Source organism: Daphnia pulex, chromosome 12 (genome assembly GCF_021134715.1).
Source record: "Daphnia pulex isolate KAP4 chromosome 12, ASM2113471v1".
NCBI classification, from domain to species: domain Eukaryota; kingdom Metazoa; phylum Arthropoda; class Branchiopoda; order Diplostraca; family Daphniidae; genus Daphnia; species Daphnia pulex.
Window position 1 is genome coordinate 884,943 of NC_060028.1, and position 17,055 is coordinate 901,997.

The 17,055-nt window shown below is 39.3% G+C and overlaps 1 protein-coding gene and 5 long non-coding RNA genes across 11 annotated transcripts; 4 read left to right on the forward strand and 2 right to left on the reverse strand.

Moving 5' to 3' along the window:
- The first annotated feature begins 280 nt into the window (after positions 1–280).
- LOC124208457 lies at positions 281–4,999 on the forward strand. The gene is made up of 3 exons (XR_006880438.1): positions 281–694; positions 1,154–1,263; positions 4,905–4,999. It is a non-coding gene; the product is annotated as an uncharacterized LOC124208457 (long non-coding RNA).
- Positions 5,000–5,328: 329 nt separating this feature from the next.
- On the forward strand, positions 5,329–8,011 carry LOC124208458. The gene is made up of 5 exons (XR_006880439.1): positions 5,329–5,396; positions 5,491–5,613; positions 5,684–6,001; positions 6,114–6,711; positions 6,812–8,011. It is a non-coding gene; the product is annotated as an uncharacterized LOC124208458 (long non-coding RNA).
- A 1,869-nt stretch (positions 8,012–9,880) lies between these two features.
- LOC124208628 lies at positions 9,881–10,366 on the reverse strand. Its single transcript, XR_006880534.1, has 3 exons — positions 10,225–10,366; positions 10,018–10,151; positions 9,881–9,938 (listed from the first exon to the last, which is right to left on the reverse strand). It is a non-coding gene; the product is annotated as an uncharacterized LOC124208628 (long non-coding RNA).
- A 14-nt stretch (positions 10,367–10,380) lies between these two features.
- Positions 10,381–11,364, forward strand: LOC124208631. Of its 2 annotated transcripts, none has more exons than XR_006880538.1 (3): positions 10,381–10,428; positions 10,508–10,646; positions 10,712–11,364. It is a non-coding gene; the product is annotated as an uncharacterized LOC124208631 (long non-coding RNA). The 2 variants fall into 2 exon arrangements; XR_006880537.1 differs by having other exon boundaries at positions 10,514–10,646; positions 10,712–10,941.
- Positions 11,320–15,937, reverse strand: LOC124208630. Of its 2 annotated transcripts, XR_006880535.1 has the most exons (6): positions 15,786–15,898; positions 12,944–13,169; positions 12,740–12,875; positions 12,402–12,484; positions 12,301–12,321; positions 11,320–11,823 (listed from the first exon to the last, which is right to left on the reverse strand). It is a non-coding gene; the product is annotated as an uncharacterized LOC124208630 (long non-coding RNA). The 2 variants fall into 2 exon arrangements; XR_006880536.1 differs by having other exon boundaries at positions 12,301–12,484; positions 15,786–15,937.
- LOC124208629 lies at positions 13,463–15,847 on the forward strand. 4 transcript variants are annotated; one of them, XM_046606470.1, is made up of 4 exons: positions 13,463–13,563; positions 13,714–15,087; positions 15,164–15,259; positions 15,323–15,847. In XM_046606470.1, the coding sequence occupies exons 2-4, from the start codon at positions 13,725–13,727 to the stop codon at positions 15,487–15,489; spliced, it is 1,626 nt and encodes a 541-aa protein (XP_046462426.1). In that variant the 5' UTR covers positions 13,463–13,563; positions 13,714–13,724; the 3' UTR covers positions 15,490–15,847. The 4 variants fall into 4 exon arrangements, with proteins under 4 accessions (XP_046462426.1, XP_046462427.1, XP_046462428.1 ...); XM_046606471.1 differs by having other exon boundaries at positions 13,468–13,624; XM_046606472.1 differs by having other exon boundaries at positions 13,474–13,624; positions 13,700–15,087.
- Positions 15,938–17,055: the final 1,118 nt, after the last annotated feature.

Sequence of the window (17,055 nt, forward strand, 5' to 3'; positions counted from 1 at the left end):
AAATACGTGAGATTTGACTCCTATTTCAATCCGCATCTGAAACCCCCTTCTGATTCAGCATTTATTTTTTGTGAAAAACATCATTTTTTGCGCGTTTGTGACATTGTATATTTTCAGCTATTTAATTTACAAGCAATAGAGGCCATAGTAGGTTAACTAAACGACTAAACGACTCGATTCAAACATATGAATCAACACAGTTATTTTGTTCCATACGTATTCTCTTATCCCATTGCCTCTTGCGGTCTTCCCATTCATTTCCCAGAAAAGGGGTTAGGGTACTTCAAGATGAGTTAGAAATGAATCCATCATGGCCGCCGTTCCTTTTTTCTTACCCCTACCCCTTTTTCCAGTCAGTAGTCGTTTGTATGGTGGCTGGATCACTTGTGCATGTTGCTTCCGGATCTGCTTTCCAAATTTGTTTGGTGCTTAAACAATGTTATTCAAACTTTTCCTCTGTTAACAGAAAGATATAGTGTCGTACTGTTTTTTAGCTTGTGCATTGACAGAAATGTTACTGGATACTTTACACCTTCGTGGTCTGTGCTTTACATAAAGTGATTCGAAAATCGGCAAACTATACAAGAGATCGTACGGGGCACATTGAAACAGTTCCTTATGTTTTGTCATTTTATGCGGTTTTCTGATGAATATGCATTGGAATGTTGACGAATTTCATCTATCGGATCGCCTCGTGAGTTTTCTATATATTTTTATTCTGTTTTTCACATTGTGAAGCTTGTTTTATTTCTTTTCTTCTATTGGCACACCGGTCGCATTTGATGATTTTCCGTTTGCATTTGATCTTTAGACTGTCGAGCATTAAGTCTGTCTGCTAATCACCTGAATGCGAAGACATTTTGTCCTTCCACGACTTGCCTTTTTCGTTCACCGATTTTTTGCAACGATCGTCAGACAATTTAAAAAATTATTATAAGACTCTTTTCAGTACTTTGGCCACTTGCGAAATTGTACAACGAATTGTTTTCGCAGCCTTTGAACGTTACTATTCTGTCACATTTTATGCGGAAGCTTTCGATCACTTTGTAACAACTTGTTCAAGTTGCGGCGTCTCATTCTACTAATCTACTTGGCGTTTAGAATTTGTTTGCTTCTATTTAACTGGTTTTTGTCTTTTTTTTATTCTCTATAGCTACCCGGATTAGATTGACGGAGTACACCAACCATCCGGATGAAAACTGCCATTCATGAATCGCCATGCAGAGCTCGATGCGACGTGGTGACCATCTTTTCTTTTTCGAGGTTAGATTTTCAATTTTTATTATTTTCCGTTTTCATTATTTTACGTTGGTCGGTCAGAGGGTCGGCCAAAAGTTTTGGTTTATTGTGGTACGAAATTCAAAGGTTTTCCTATTTTCAAAGGCAGCTATTAGCTTTTTTATTTTCTCTCATCAACATCACCAGATCATATCTTAACTTGCCTTATCACCTTGTACGCGTTTTGTATAAATACTGTCTAAGTTAAAAGCGCTTGGAAATGACCATCAATATTTAAATGATGGCGTCTGAAAATCCATATTAATCAGGTAAACCAACGAACGCCGTAAATGCACTGCAATTAATACGGTTTGGAAAATAACAATTTATACGGCGATAAATTCGTTACTTTTCACACTTGTTAATCAAGCAATTTGTCTTAAAATACCGTGGGCAGCGTCCGTACATTAAAAGTAGTTTTCCCTTTAATAATTTAACGAAGAAACTTGTCTGTGGTTTCTTTTCCATTTTGTTTTTCTGTTATCAAATTCTCTCGTCGATGGAAAATAATTTTAGTGATGACTTCATGCGCGTTATCACCCGTTCCCTTAGCAACTATTTTCTAGACTGTAGTTGTCAACACGAGTTAGATTTAATGGGCCAAGAACTTTGACAAATCTTGCTTAAGTTATTGGTACATATTTCGTGTTCTAGCGCAACCAATTGACAACTATTAGCTAACTTTCATCAAGCAACTAGCTGCTATCAATTAAGCATTTTTGACTTTCCAGTAGAATCTTGGACGTTCCAACGATTAAAATTGAACAGCGGGTTGCGCACGGTTATGCAAAATACATGTGATTATTCTCCACCTCACGTGCACCACTGTTTAAACTTGAAAAATTGCTCTTAAAATGTTCAAAGATTTGCATCCACGTTATTTAAAAAAGGAAGTTGCCTAGTCAATCTATCCTTCTTTTCTTATCGAAGCAAGCAACGAGCTGGGGTACTTAATCAATAAAAAAAACAAGCAAAATCTTACCTGGATTTCATTTGATTTTTGGGTTACGAGCCTTTTCATCTGACCAATAGATTGCGGCACTTATTTGGGTCGACCCGTACCGTCCATCGTTCCAATGATGCCGCAGAGCGCACGATTCTCGATGCGGAGAAAATTATTTCGGTCGAGAGCTATTTTCATTTCATTTTTGATTTCACCATTGATTCACATTTGTTTTGGTGCCGGCCCCTAGTAAATTAACGACATTAACGTGCGAACCCAAGTAGATGAGAATTTTTAATTCTCTGATGAGAGCGGCCAATGCGTCTCTAGACTGGGCAGTTGCTTTAACCATTTTGACGGCCACTGTGGTCACCGTTTCAGCATCTACAATGCCCACGGCTTCGGCTTTGAAGACTTGCCCGAAACAACTGGTTCCCAGTTGTTGGCCTTTATTTTAAAGAATTATTTTCACTTGACGAAATAATGGATAACATTTGTTTCTAGCGAATAACTAACCGAGTCGTGAGTCTTGGGGATTCCTATTTCTTGTCGTAGGGCAGGAATTCCGTTTGACATTCCATCAGCACATGCGGGTCGATTATGCCTGGGTCGCCATTCATTTTTACTTTCAAGAGATTTCTCCACATTTTTCTAAAGGAGAATTTGAATTGAATTGAATTTTCAAATGTGCCGAAGGAAGGAAACGTGCTGAGAGAAGAATTCCGTTCCATCGCTTACCTTGTCGAGGTAAATTTTGATACTGTTTCCAACTCCGATTGCAAATCAAAGTGCAAAAATGATTTAAATGCCGTTGATTGCAGTAAATGACTTTGCTTCACTACCGTCGATTTTTTCAACGGTAGTGAAACTGACAACTAACCGCCTGTGCCTCGCTTCGCCACGGCTTTTGCTCCACCGACATTCGTATAAATTCCATTTTCAGTTGCTCTTCCTTCGAGTGGCAAAACGGACGCGATTTCGGTTTTGTTGACTTTGCCGGTGTCCCCGGTGTATTTCCTGTTATTAATTCTTGAGATCAAGGCAATTGTTTGATGAAGAAAGGCTGATGCTGCGAAGAATTAGTTTATCTTGAACCACTGAACGTTGACATATTGCGATAATCGGTTTGCAGTTCAAATTCTGGGCTGTTTTTTTTTTCTAATGCGACAGAATTATTTACTGATTCGTCATATCATTCATTACTGGTCATACTTTGTACAGCTGAAATGCGCCAGATTAGTGTGACGTTGCTTCCTTCTGCGGGATCGTTAGGTTAACCTTTCCAGTTCCATTCCTATTAAGAATTCAGTTTTCTTTTGATGTCAATCGACACACTTTCATTACTATTGAGCATGATTTGTTTTTTACTTAAAATTGAACTTCGTGTGCGGTACCTATTACACTTAAAAGGAAGGGTGCAAAGTCTGTAATTGGCAGTTTATGTTTCGGTAAAAACCCTTTTAAAAAATTTGGGAAGTCATCCTCAATCTTTTTTTCTGTAATTTTGACTTGTTTTCCTTTGATGACGGCGACGGTATATCAGGTGGATGCCGTTTGTGTTGCTTGTCAAATTCAGGCGTCCGCCAATATCCTGAAATAATGGCCGTGCTATTGCTGTCATTTCCAATATTCAGAATGCTTATTATTAGTTTAAACCTGTATGTTTCTCCTGTTTTCAGCCGTCCACGTCAAGTTTGACAGCTCGGGAAGAATTAAGTAATCGGCCAATATACAGGTGACTGTTACAGTTGAACCGGCTTCGACCACCTGTTCATCACCGCTCGGGACTAGTAGTATCAATGTTTCGGATTAAAAAGGAAAAAAAAAATCATCGAATACCATTTATCGGACTAAGGAGAAGCGAGCCAAATTTAAGTAGCTATCAATCGTGTTAGCTAGACGTTAGTGCTCTTGCCTAAAATTGCATCATGTTCTGAGCATTTTTAAATCGGTGTGAACAAATTAAGAGAAAGAGATTACTGAAAACGGGCAGTTAAGGTCTGGCCAACGTTCGATAACTCTGGCGGAAATCAACGTCATATTGCGCCGTTCTTTGTCGGAAGTGCTGTCGGGCGAGTGAGCGAAATATGAATTTTTAATATGCTCAATGACAAATTGGTTGTCAATATTTAACATCGTTTGTTGAGATATCGAACGTCGCCTGGTTTTATTTGACAGAATACGCTAGATCGTCCCTCAAAAGTTCATCCTCTCAGATTCAGGGCTTCCGCATTCTGAAAAAAAAAAAAAACTTAATTATAATTTCCGCTTAAAAATTAATTAATCGTCGAATACCATGTAACGGACGGGGGCCAAATTTAAGTAGCTATCAATCGTGTTAGCTAGACGTAACCGCTCTCGTTTCAATCGGAACGTCGCCTTTTTTTTATTTGACAGAATACGCTAGATCGTCCCTTAAAAGTTCAAAATTTTTGTTAAAAATAAATTTAAAATTTTCCCAAGACGCCTTGCATATTTTTATTTGTAGCCGAAGTGGTGGGAATATTTTTATAAGAAATAGTCTACCTGACGATATGAACATATGACAAATTGATTATAGTAAATTTGTAAATAAATGTCGTTGTTGAGTCCTATTAGTGAATAATATCCATGTTTTGACTAGATCTAATTTTGGTTGCTTTTCTACTACGTTTTAATTTTTATTTGCATATGATTTCTATAGGACCTTGAAGAAATGACACCACTCTTTGTCCTTCACGCTTGAAGGCCGCGGGAAACATTACGTAAAACTGGCATGCGGTGGTATAGAGGTTGGGTGAGAATGACGCGTGTTTCATCATTAACAAAGCAGGTACAATAGCCAAGCAAGGGTAAGCTATATTTGGTATTCATTTTGATTTTGGTTATTGTAGACCCATCCCCAGGAACGTCAACCTAAAGAAGGAAAGGCCAGTTTGCATTTTCTTCACGCTCGAAGGTCGAACCAAAAACGTAAAACGTGTCATGCGACGGGGGAGAGGTTGGGTGAGGACGACACGTGTTGCTTCATTATCAAGCAGGTACAATAGCCGCAAGGCTTAAGAGGTGGGTCAGGGTGAGAAAAAGAAAAAGTCGTATAAAAGGCGAGAGAAAAGGCTGTCGAACTTAGTCGAGTGAGCATCTGCGACACGGCAACAACTGCTGTGCACTATTTGTCACTAAATCGCAATCATGAGTAAAAAATCCGTTAGTTGTAGCTTTGTATCAATTTCTATTGTTTTTTAGTCAGTTATTATTGCATATTAATGTTCAAATTATTTATTGTATAGTAAAATGTGGCGTCGTCCTGCTGTTGGTTGTTGTCCTCAAATCCTCAAATACTACACCACCGAGGCTTCAAAGTATTACACTACAATTTATGCTGCCCCGAGCTGCATCACCAAAGAGCCCGGGTACTACATCGTGATTCCATTCGTTTTAAGCCATAACCATTTGGTATTAATTTGATATTGGTTTATGTAGACCCACCCCCAGCAACGGTAACCTGCAGAAGGAAAAGGCCAGTTTGCATGTCCTTGACGTTCGAAGGGAGATCATTACGTAAAACGTGTCATGCGGTGGTTAAGAGGTTGGGTGAGAACGGGAAGCGTTTGCTTCATTATCAAGCAGGTATAATAGCCGCAAGGCTCAAGAGGTGAGGGTGAGGAAAAATCGTATAAAAAGAAGAGAGAAAAGGCTATGGGAACTCAGTCGAGTGAGAATCTCCGACACGGCAACAACTGCAGCTCATTATTTGTCACCAACTGCCTTCTTCATTGTTATACCGTTTTGCAATCACGGGTAAACATTCATTTTTATTTCGAGTCGTGCATTAATTTTATCGAGAATTTTATCTTGTCTTCACTTGATATGACCAGTTATATTCGATAATTAATTTTCAAATCGTTTATAGGTATCAACAACTATGGCGCCGTGCTGCTGTTTGGTGTTGTATGGTTAATGGTTGGGTCGACCACGGGTGAACCGATGTCTCCTGGACTTGGTGGATACCAAGCAACAGCAGCGAAAGAATAGTGCACCACGTCGCCGCCTTACTACACAACAACGTCTAGATACGCAACATCTACTTGCTGCGCCGAGGCTCCTAAGTACTACACCACCGAGTATACTGTCCCAGCCTACTACACCGAAGTCCCCTAGTACTACACGACTACGAATGCTGCCCCATCTTACTACACCGAGGCTCCATCTTATTTCAATACCAAAGCGGTCGAGTACTACACCGAACCGCACGAGTACTACTCTGCCCCGAACTACACAACCACAACTGAGGCGGCCAAGTACTACTTAGCCCAGACTTGCTGTTCCTTCCCTCTACGTTTAACTGTAATACTACACCGAGGATCCAGTCTTCTACACCATAACCTACGCTACATCCAGATACTACGACGAAGCCCCCAACTACTACTACACCGAAATGTTTACTTCATTAAGTATAACTCTGCTCCAAGCTACACCAAGGCCACCGAGTAATACACTACAACCAAATGGTAAATATTCTGTTTCTACATGGAGTTTTGTATTATTTTTTCTGTTCGTTAATATGCTAGTTATTATTGGAAATTCATGTTCCAATTATTTACCTTCTAGTCAACTATGGCGTCGTGCTGCTGTTGGCTGTTGTATCCTTGACGGTTAAGTCGACCACTGGTGTACCGATGTCTCGGGGGAATGTGGATACCAAACCGCGACGCCGCCGTCTTATAACACAACAGCAAACGCAACAACCGGTTACTTCACCACCAATTCCCTGGAGTATAATCCACAACTGATGTCCCGAACTACTACACCGAGGCCCCAAAGTATAACTCCGCCCCGAGTTACACCACCAAGGAACCGTTGTTACTACACCACCAAGGCACCGGAGTAACTACACCACCAAGGCACCGGAGTAACTACACCACCAAGGCACCGGAGTAACTACACCACCAAGGCACCGGAGTAACTACACCACCAAGGCACCGGAGTTACTACACCACCAAGGCACCGGAGTTACTACACCACCAAGGCACCGGAGTTACTACACCACCAAGGCACCGGAGTTACTACACCACCAAGGCACCGGAGTTACTACACCACCAAGGCACCGGAGTTACTACACCACCAAGGCACCGGAGTTACTACACCACCAAGGCACCGGAGTTACTACACCACCAAGGCACCGGAGTTACTACACCACCAAGGCACCGGAGTTACTACACCACCAAGGCACCGGAGTTACTACACCACCACGTATGCTGCCCAAGCCTTTTACACCGAGGCCTAAGTACTACTCCGTTCCCAGCTACTTCACCAAGGCTACAGCTTATTACGCCACCAAAGCGGGCAAATACTACACCGAAGCGTCCTAGGACTACTCTGCACCGAATTACTACACAGCGGCTGCTCCCTCGTACTACGTTGGATCGAAATACTAGACTGAGGTTCCAGTTTACTACACTACAACCCACGCTGCCTTCAGCTAACATACCGAGGCTTCGCTCCCATACCGATGCTCCTAAGTACTATACAATTAAGGCACCCGAGTATTACATCACTACTTAGGCTGCTCCCACCTACTGCATCGAAGCTGCGAAGTATTCCACTGCCCTGAGTTACTACACCATTAAGGCACCTGAATGTTACATCACAACCTTCGCTTCTCCAGTTTACTACAGGGAGGATCTTAAATACTATAGCCAAAATTTCTGACTTATCTAATTGTGTTCAAATTTGTCGGTCACATCTTAATAGTTACTAATCACTTGGAATCGTTGAGCTTAAATGAGAAAATAAATTTTTTTATGGTAATCATCTTCTACGATTTCTCTTAACACCTTCAAGCATTTTTACCAGTTGAAAATATATTGACACGACTGCAACACATTATTTTTTGACAAGTGATAAGACACGGCAAACACAAAACTTAAAATAGGAATTGCTTTATTATCCCACCTCCACCCACAATTCCACCACATTTTACAATCACATACACACATAAATACATACACACACCAAAGTTAACCCGTTGGCTGCCACGCCATACAACCGGTAGGTTGCTCTCTACTACTCTACGCGCCACGTCTGAAGGATCTATGACCAAGGTGGGACTTGCCATTGCTGACAAGTCCGTGCTGAAAAGGGGGAACTATGGTGCATTGCCTTGTAACAGGCGCCTTGCGGCAGATTTGGGCTGGTGCGACTTTCCGACCCCACGGCATGAAAACCACGAGGCCGAACAGCGCACGCAGCCCGTGCTAAGGAGCTAGGGGAGAACAAAGGCGTGGCAGACAACGGGTTAACTAACACTCACAAACATATTACCAACAACAAACGATGATGTGCGCCGACATTTTGGAGATACCGGCGACGTTTTGGTGTCCACCTTCTCGACGTTTCCTCTGCATTACCTGAATAAAGATAAAACAATTCTTATTTAGTGGCATGCCAATAAAAGTTACATAATACAGATGGAAACAATAATCAGGTTTTTTAGCTCAAAGATTTAAAGATGACATTTTTTTAGCTTAAAATCAAGCTTGCAATATTGAGAACTGTTAACTGAACAAAGCTCACTTGCTAGTTTTTCGAAAAAATTTCCGGAAGTATACCGGAAGTAACCACAGCTCCTCAACCATTGAGCTGTCATCAATTTAAACCACATATTCGTGATCTCCATGAAATTTGGGGTCGATTAAGTGTGTTTAAAACGAAATCCAAAATTTGGCCAAAATCGAGAATTTTCCTGAACTATAGTTCAGGAAAATTTTCGAAACCGGAAGTACGCGTACGTAAAAAAGATAACATGAACTTTACCACAAATTTTACGAGGATCACGAATATGTGGTTCTTTCGTGCGTCAGAAGAATATTTACTGAACTACTGACTGAAATGTGAAAACCGGAAGTAGAAAAAAAATGCAATTTTCGAAAATTTAACAAGTGAGCTTTGTTGCTCGAATAGTAATCGTCAGTTATCACTAATTATTTCAACAAAATAACTGCCAATTAATGTTTAAGAGATGTGAAAAGTAACTGGAACTGACTGTTTTGACAGCTGCAAATTATCAAAATGCCATCTAGCGTTAGAAAAAAGAAACGTCCAAGAAAAACCGTTTGCGCGTAAGAAGGGCCTGATTTTGGAAACTATTACACAGACAGAGTTTAACGCTACTAGACTATTAATAGATAACCTACGAAAATAAGTCAATTGTTACCCAACAATCTGGGCATTACCTGGGCATAATCCCGTAGTGAATGATTACAGGTGTGTCACAGCGGGCGGAAGCGAACACTGAAGTGATCCAACTCGTCAATGAAGAAAGACAAGTTCTGCAGCAGTTCATACAAAGCAGTGAAGCTAGATGAGCGGACGTCACGAAGATAAGGATGGAGAAGACATTGGTGGAAATCCGTCTTCCGTCATGGACAAAGGTCAGCATTGGCACAAGAATCTCCGTGCCAGGAACACACGTATCCATAAAGGAACTGCGTGCTCTGTAAAAAAAAATGTTGTACATTAATTGAAAAATAAAAATGAATGACTCTTCATGTCTCTGAAACTCTAAGTGGAAATGGTACAAGGAAATGATCTTCGTTATTTACAAATTAACCTATGAGAAATAAAACTCTACCTATTTCTTAGCTGGGTTGCCTTCTAAACAGAAGTAAAAACAGCCACAACAACAAACATGCTGTTGCAGGGTACACCACCAAAATTGTGAGATTCGGAAAAGATCCTATGGTTCATGAGAAAGAATACCTATGTTAAATGAAAATCTGAATAGTAATGGTCTCGTAGCAGTAATGGGGAAATACCTTATCTCAGAACATTTGTATTCCAGTATGTGTGTGCATCAAACATGAGTTTTAGGCTTGACAGCATGATGGGTTTAATGGGTGGAAATTGACTGAGCGCTAAGTCAACTTGTTGGAATACTGGCAGTATGCATCTAGAATTTGAAGAAATATGTTGGTAACTTGGTACAGTATAAAAATAAGGAAACTAGGTAAAGATAAACCTACATATGATACGAAGTTCAATTTGGCATTTGAAATCACAGGATTCATTGAAATTTCACGATGTCAGAATGTCAACATGGGCGACCTGGCGACATCTAGTAATGAGTTTTGAATCTTAAGTTAGTCAGGTCACAGACAGACATGACATGACATACAACCTGCAAGCTCACAACCTGTCTTCTGAAGCAAAATAATTTTTGTTGCAAGGTATTTATTGTACCAAAATTATTTTTGATTACTGTGTTCTTTAAGGCAATAATGTTCATGTTAATTTTTCCCTGTCAAGTTGTAGATCTTCAAGATATTTATGCCTTCGCCAGATCCAATTCTTTGCTGCTATCTATTTTGGGGACAACAGCGAGAAAATGCTGCTACTCAAGATTATGTGGTGTAATTTAGGACAATGTAAGATTGATAGATTTGAGGTATGGTTTTCTGTTACTACAATATGCGGTTTGAAAATTATATCTATTATATACTCTCCTTTCAGGTTAATCCCTCTCCACTGTTCTAGTTGCTTGGAAACCGACGAGAGATTGCTGGAATTGAAGACTGATCATTTGTGTAGATGTAGATAACTTACAAGTGCATAATCTGGGCTCCCTTCTTTTCTGTGGCCCTGTTTCCCTAACTAACCACTAACCAACGCCCGCCGGTGGTCACTCACTCGCTGTGTCAACCAGGAGGAGGGGAGGGCTCTGGTCGAACGGGGACTTGGAAGGCGCATGATCCGATGAAAACTTTTGGAGGGTCATGAGTCTAACCCGGAAGCCTAGTATGACTATATCTCCCCAGTAAAACTGGCCTCGTACTTCTCTCTTCTTCTCGGTCCAGATACTATCTCTGGGGGCCGTAGACAATTCCAATTGCATGTGCGAGTTTTAACAAAGCAGGCCATGCGCTACCCAATGAGACAAAAAGCGATGTTTAATTTTTGTGGAATTAGAAATTTTTAAAATTGGTTCTGGAATAAGTAAAATTTTTAACTTATTTACTGACATCAGCTAAAATAAAATATTGCTTTTTGTGTCATTGGGTAGCGAGTTGCTTGCTCAAACTCGCACAAAAATAGACAGAATTATATATTATATGTTTTTGAAACAATTTAGATTTTATTGACTATTAAATTCATATTGCACATTACAAGAGTTATATGGAAAGGAAAACTATATGTAGGTATGTTTGTTGGATTAAAGGTTATAGGGATGTGGGAAAAATATGACGGTGTATTATGGTGGGATTATAAGTTATGGTTTTAATCATTACCTAACATGTAGGTAATATTTTATTTACAACAAACCTCTAAATTTTTTTTAAAATTCAATCTCCCCCCCCCCAACATCCTCTACATTCCTTTCCCAATCTCAAAACATGTTTATTAATTGTTTGACATGAATTCCCCAGATTTCTGTTTTTGTTCCCTCATAACATGTAAACGATAAACTGCAGACCCAATGACAATCAAACAAAACAATGATGCAACTTCGGTAACACGACACCAGCACCAAGGAACAGCCTGCAGTTTAACATGAGATGTAAAAAGATCTTTCACCAGCATAGGCTGCAACAACGTCCCACATCGGACATCAACTAGGGAACAACCTATAACCAAAATGAAATGAATTAATCTTCAGCATGAATGGAAATGCTGTCTGAAAAGACAAATTAATGTCACTTTATGTCGTTTAACCCAAGTATTCTGAAAAACATCTGTAGTACTTATTATCTGAAAGCTATTGTTGAAACAAAATTTGAGTTGAAAAACAAAATTTACATGAAACTAGATGCATCTAAGACTACAGTACAAAATCATTGGAACTTTTTAGTCTACACTGAAAGAAAGATTCTTTCAGAATCAAGTATCAACCTATCTTGTGTTCAATCATTTTCTCTTTAGTCCTTTACACAGTCCAGACTCCAGAACTTAATATATTTAAATTGAAAGAAAATTGTTTTTAATGAAATCCCTAAATGGTAAAACTAAACAATCGAATCAAAACTTTGTTCCTGAATACTTTATAAGTTTTACTTCTAACTTAACACGATTAATTTTCAAATAAACTGAATAAAGTAACTTACTGGCCTTCAATTAGTGCACATCTATTGAAGTTCACAGTAAAGGTAAATGAGACTTCTTCATGTAAAGAAACATACAGCAGGACAAGTAGCAAGATGAATACCTTTAACCATCTGGCTACATCAAATCCATGTGCATGTTGTGCAACAACAAGGGAGCTCTGAAGACTTTACCAGGCTGTTAATCCTATTTAAAAAAAAAAAAAAAAAACTCAATTACTCTTAATGAAAAATGTCTCAAATGACACAACAAAAATGATGGAAGTTATCTTAAGTTATGCAATCCCTCAGAATAAATGTTACAAAGGAACCTACAGTTTGTAAGCTTTTGCAATGTAGGCACAACTGAAAATTCTACAACAGATTAGTTAAGACTAAAGAGATAGTCACCAACTAACTAAACCTGTAGTCTCACAGTTAAAAAGATAAACAATATATTTACTTTAATTGTTCTGAAGTTGACGAAACGTGCACTTCAGGTATAGGAAAAGAGATATTTTGGCAAAATGTACAGCTGTTCCACACGATCAGATGAAATTGCCAAGTAGAAATTGCACGCTATGATGCCATACAAATAACTAAATTCACAAACAAATAATTAACATTCAGTATCCTTTAAGAATCCAAACAAAAATTAGTAAATTACCTATTTAATTCGCAGTAAACCATTACGATTTGCATTAATTATCTCACTCGCACAGCGTCTCGGAAACAAATGGCACAAATTGTCACTAACGAATGGGCACTCGCCACCTAGCGACAGTCCTCAGCATCCACAAACCACAAACGAATGAACGGCTGGATCGCTGCCTCGCTGGATTGCTTCCAAAATTTTCAGACAGCTTATCATCCGAAATTCCGAATATTGAATCCTACGGGGATAAATGAAAAATGAATCATAAATATTGTTGCCAATAGTCTATAAACTTTTCTCTTTAATTTTAAGGAAATTAAGAAGTAAATTTTGCAAAAAAATAGAAAGAACAAAGAAAGACTCTTGGCTTGAGTCACTCTTCCGCCGAAATCCAGCTGATCAACATGACTGTGTTCGTCAATCGTTCCACAGAGAGGCCCTATTATTCAGAACAGATATTATTCAGACCCGTAACACTTGAACTATGCCCTCTGCAGTGATAACAGAACCAAGGACGCGTTTAAAAAATATAGACTTTTCCACTAGTTGAGTACCTCAAGCCGAAGCAGACACTCCTGTACGGATTATCTCAAAACTGGTTTCGACAACAACAGTGGATTTTCACAAAAAAAGTAAGAAAAATTCAAAAATAAAAAATATTCATCGTCTGATTCAATCGCAATATTTGTGTTGGTATGTAAAAAAAAAAGTTCCAAGTTACAATTAACCAAAAGTTAAAACGTTTCCTATTTTTACAATTGTTACAAGTACTTTTACTGTAGGCTACTTCAAAATGGCAATATCTTCCGAAAAATGGCGACTGGCGCAATATGCAATACTTGTGCTAGCAATCACAAATAGCTCTCAATCAGAACTGCCGTCATCTTCCTCATGGGCTAAACTTCAAATATCGCCCAGTGAACTGTGCTCAATGCCTTACGGTAGTTTCAGAGTCAATATTTACGAACACGCAAATAACCACAAGACAACTACACCACCAACCCGATACAAGTATTTCTACGCGCCCATCGCCCTGCTGGACCACAAAAGTGCCGTCACTTCGTTCAACAACGTGACAAAACAAGCCGAAGTTCGTTTCCGCATCGAAATGTGGAACGACAAAGTTGAGAGCCAAGTCGTCAAATATTTGACGGAATTCGTCCGTCAATCAGTCCAATCCAATCAGGTGCAAGTCATCCCTCTCGAAAAAGTTGTTCTGGCCAGCACGAAACCTTCGACCGTCTTTTCGCTGTCAACCGATTGGCTGCCCTATCAGCTGCACAAGTCGCTGCAATTTACTCTGTCGTGTTTCGTCCAAAGAGATTGCGACCAACTAGCGGCAGACATGCGCATCAACCCACAGCAATTCGACCACTTCAAACTCCTCTTCAGTCTGACGTCACAGACATCACAAACTAAACAAACGGTCATCCGCATCGACAATGTCGTCTCGGGTCAATTGGTCAGCGACCTTCTCCAGCGATTCGATCAAGACGTTCAACAAGCATTTCTGACGGCTAAGGACGAGAAGCGACTCTTGACCGAAACGATAACCAACGTCTTCGTGGAAACGTTCGAAGACTCGGATGTCGTTTCACCAAATTCCGAGTCGCAAGTCTACAATTTATTGAGAAATCTTCTTATCTCTTCCAGAACGGTCATCAAAGAGCAGAGCGACAAAATGTGGGACTCAGTTTTTTGGAACGAGGACAACTACAGACCTGATAAAACCACCAAAACTTTGAACGAAATCTTTAAGAAACTCGATACGGAATCCCAGAAAAAGATGTCGGAAACGTACAACAATAACAAAAAAGTAAGTGGTGGGGGGAAAGTGGGATTTCTCAGGTTGTTTTCGGGCGAAGCCAAATTAAACAACGAATTTTCACGTCACGGGTCGACAACAAAAGAAGACATAGAAAAGTTCTATGAAGAGAGTAAGGACCACGTTGAGTGGGATGGAGAGAAATTTTCACCCAAGCCGTTGTCACTCAGTAGAATCAATTTGGTGCAATTACGGGACACGCAATCTTTACAGGATCGCAAAGTGAGCGTTCGGTTCTCGACTGCCGTCCTATCCACTCCCATCAATTTTGTACAAAATACCGAATTGACAGTCACTGACGAATGGCAAAATCTCAAAGAGGAGTTGAAAGGTATTTGAAAAAAAAAAAAAAAAAAAAAAATAGAAACAAAGTTTTGATACTAGTAACAGATTTTGCTGTTAACCAGATACATCGAAACGATCGAAAAGTTTGGAAGAAGCAAACCTTATTCTGACCAAAAAATTGGAAGAAGCAAACCTTATTTTGACCAAAACATCGGGAGGTATTATTTAAAAGATTCACGTAAGGAAGTACGAAAAAGTAAAAATGCTATTTCTATTTTTAGAAACCCGAAGACATATTATGCTTCTGAATAACCACGAATTTGTTTCGACCCTATCGATTGAAAGCTTAGCTAAAAAGGTATCTGAATTTAAAAATTCAGTGTGTGAAGAGGTCGACCGGTGTGGCACCAATCGGCGCAAAAAATGGGGATTTGGGGGTAAAAATTGATGAGATTGAAATTGATGAATTGAAAAATGATTGAGCGCAGGCGCGCTTCGCGCAAATTAGGGACTGCCATATGCTAGCTTGTCCTGCTAACGAATTTCTCCATCATTTTCATTTCCTCAGGAGTGGTAAGAACAATGTCTACTACAGTTACACTTGTTGCCACTATACTTTATAACCTAAGCTAGTTGTGTGGCTGGAATGTAGGGAGAATCTCTTTCACTGCATTAAATACAGTTGCCTATGCTTCCTTGCTTATTGTTTTTAAAAAATACCAAGAATACAAATTATTGACTTACCAAATGTTAATTGGTGACAGCTGCATATTTTCTAGGGAGCTTGATAAACAAATAGAATCAGACACGGATTGTTTATCTGAAGGTTCAAGGGCCAAGGCTGAAGTTAAGTAGGAGCTGCTGGTTGACTAGCCATGTTCTCCTCGATTTTTTCTCTAGAAGATATAAAAAAAAAGAAAATTTAGCTATTATGTACTGAAATTATTAAAGACATAAAGCAACATAATGTATTGTAGAATTAATGAAATTTCAATAAATGTCAGCACTTTATAAAAATTATTCGTGATGGGACATTTAGACATTTACATACCTTCACATGTCTCTGGTTAAAATTGCCATTTGAATTCCTTTGAATCCGCGATTCAGATGCATTGGGCATATGATGATTGAATTTTTAAAAAAAAGTGCCTAGTAACCAACAGTCCAACCCCATGCAGACTGTGTAATGAAAAGTAATGCATCCTACTTACTCCTCCTAAAACAATGTGTTTAAGAATCATTTGACAATTTCAATCAAAAACTGAACCTAGTCCGATATTACCTTTAATTTCTCTTATTAAAATAAAATATTTCGGTTGAAATTAGCAAACATGAGAACATTAGCGTTAGGTTTTCTAGGTTCGGTAGAACGGCCAGGAACGGCATGTTAGCATGGCTGGCAGCTGGCTGCATGTATAGCAGGCCGGAGACGACGAAGCTCTTGTGGAGTTGTGGTGGAAATCGGAACCACACGCAAGAAACAGACCTATGTAGGTTTGGAATCGGAAGCATATAAGTTTTTTTTAATTATTATTATTTTTAGCTGGTTACAAACACATGTTGATGTTTGTTCATAGCAATGTTTGGGTAGCCATCCTTCAGTCCACTGGTTACAGGTTTGACCGTGTTTCCGGCGCCACTGTCAAAGAAACGATAAAGTTAGCTTCGCCTCGGCAACAATTTTTCTACAATACCAATTATGAGATATGACAGATGCATTTTGATGATCATTGAAATAATTTAAAAATAAATAAAATACATTTGCGATCTGCATTCCCATAACGCTCGCGGTGTCAATCGGGTTCTGTAGGCCACTATTCCCGAAGATTTTTTCCCAGACTTTCACATCGCTCGACAATAAACGCCACTAGAAACATTTAAAAATTTGTTAAACATAATACTTAAGAAAACACATTAGACTTGGGTGTGATTGTACATGAATTTTGGAAAGCACATTTACTGTAATATCTTACTTTGAAAAATGAGTTGGGTTGCGGTTGCTTCCAGAATAGAA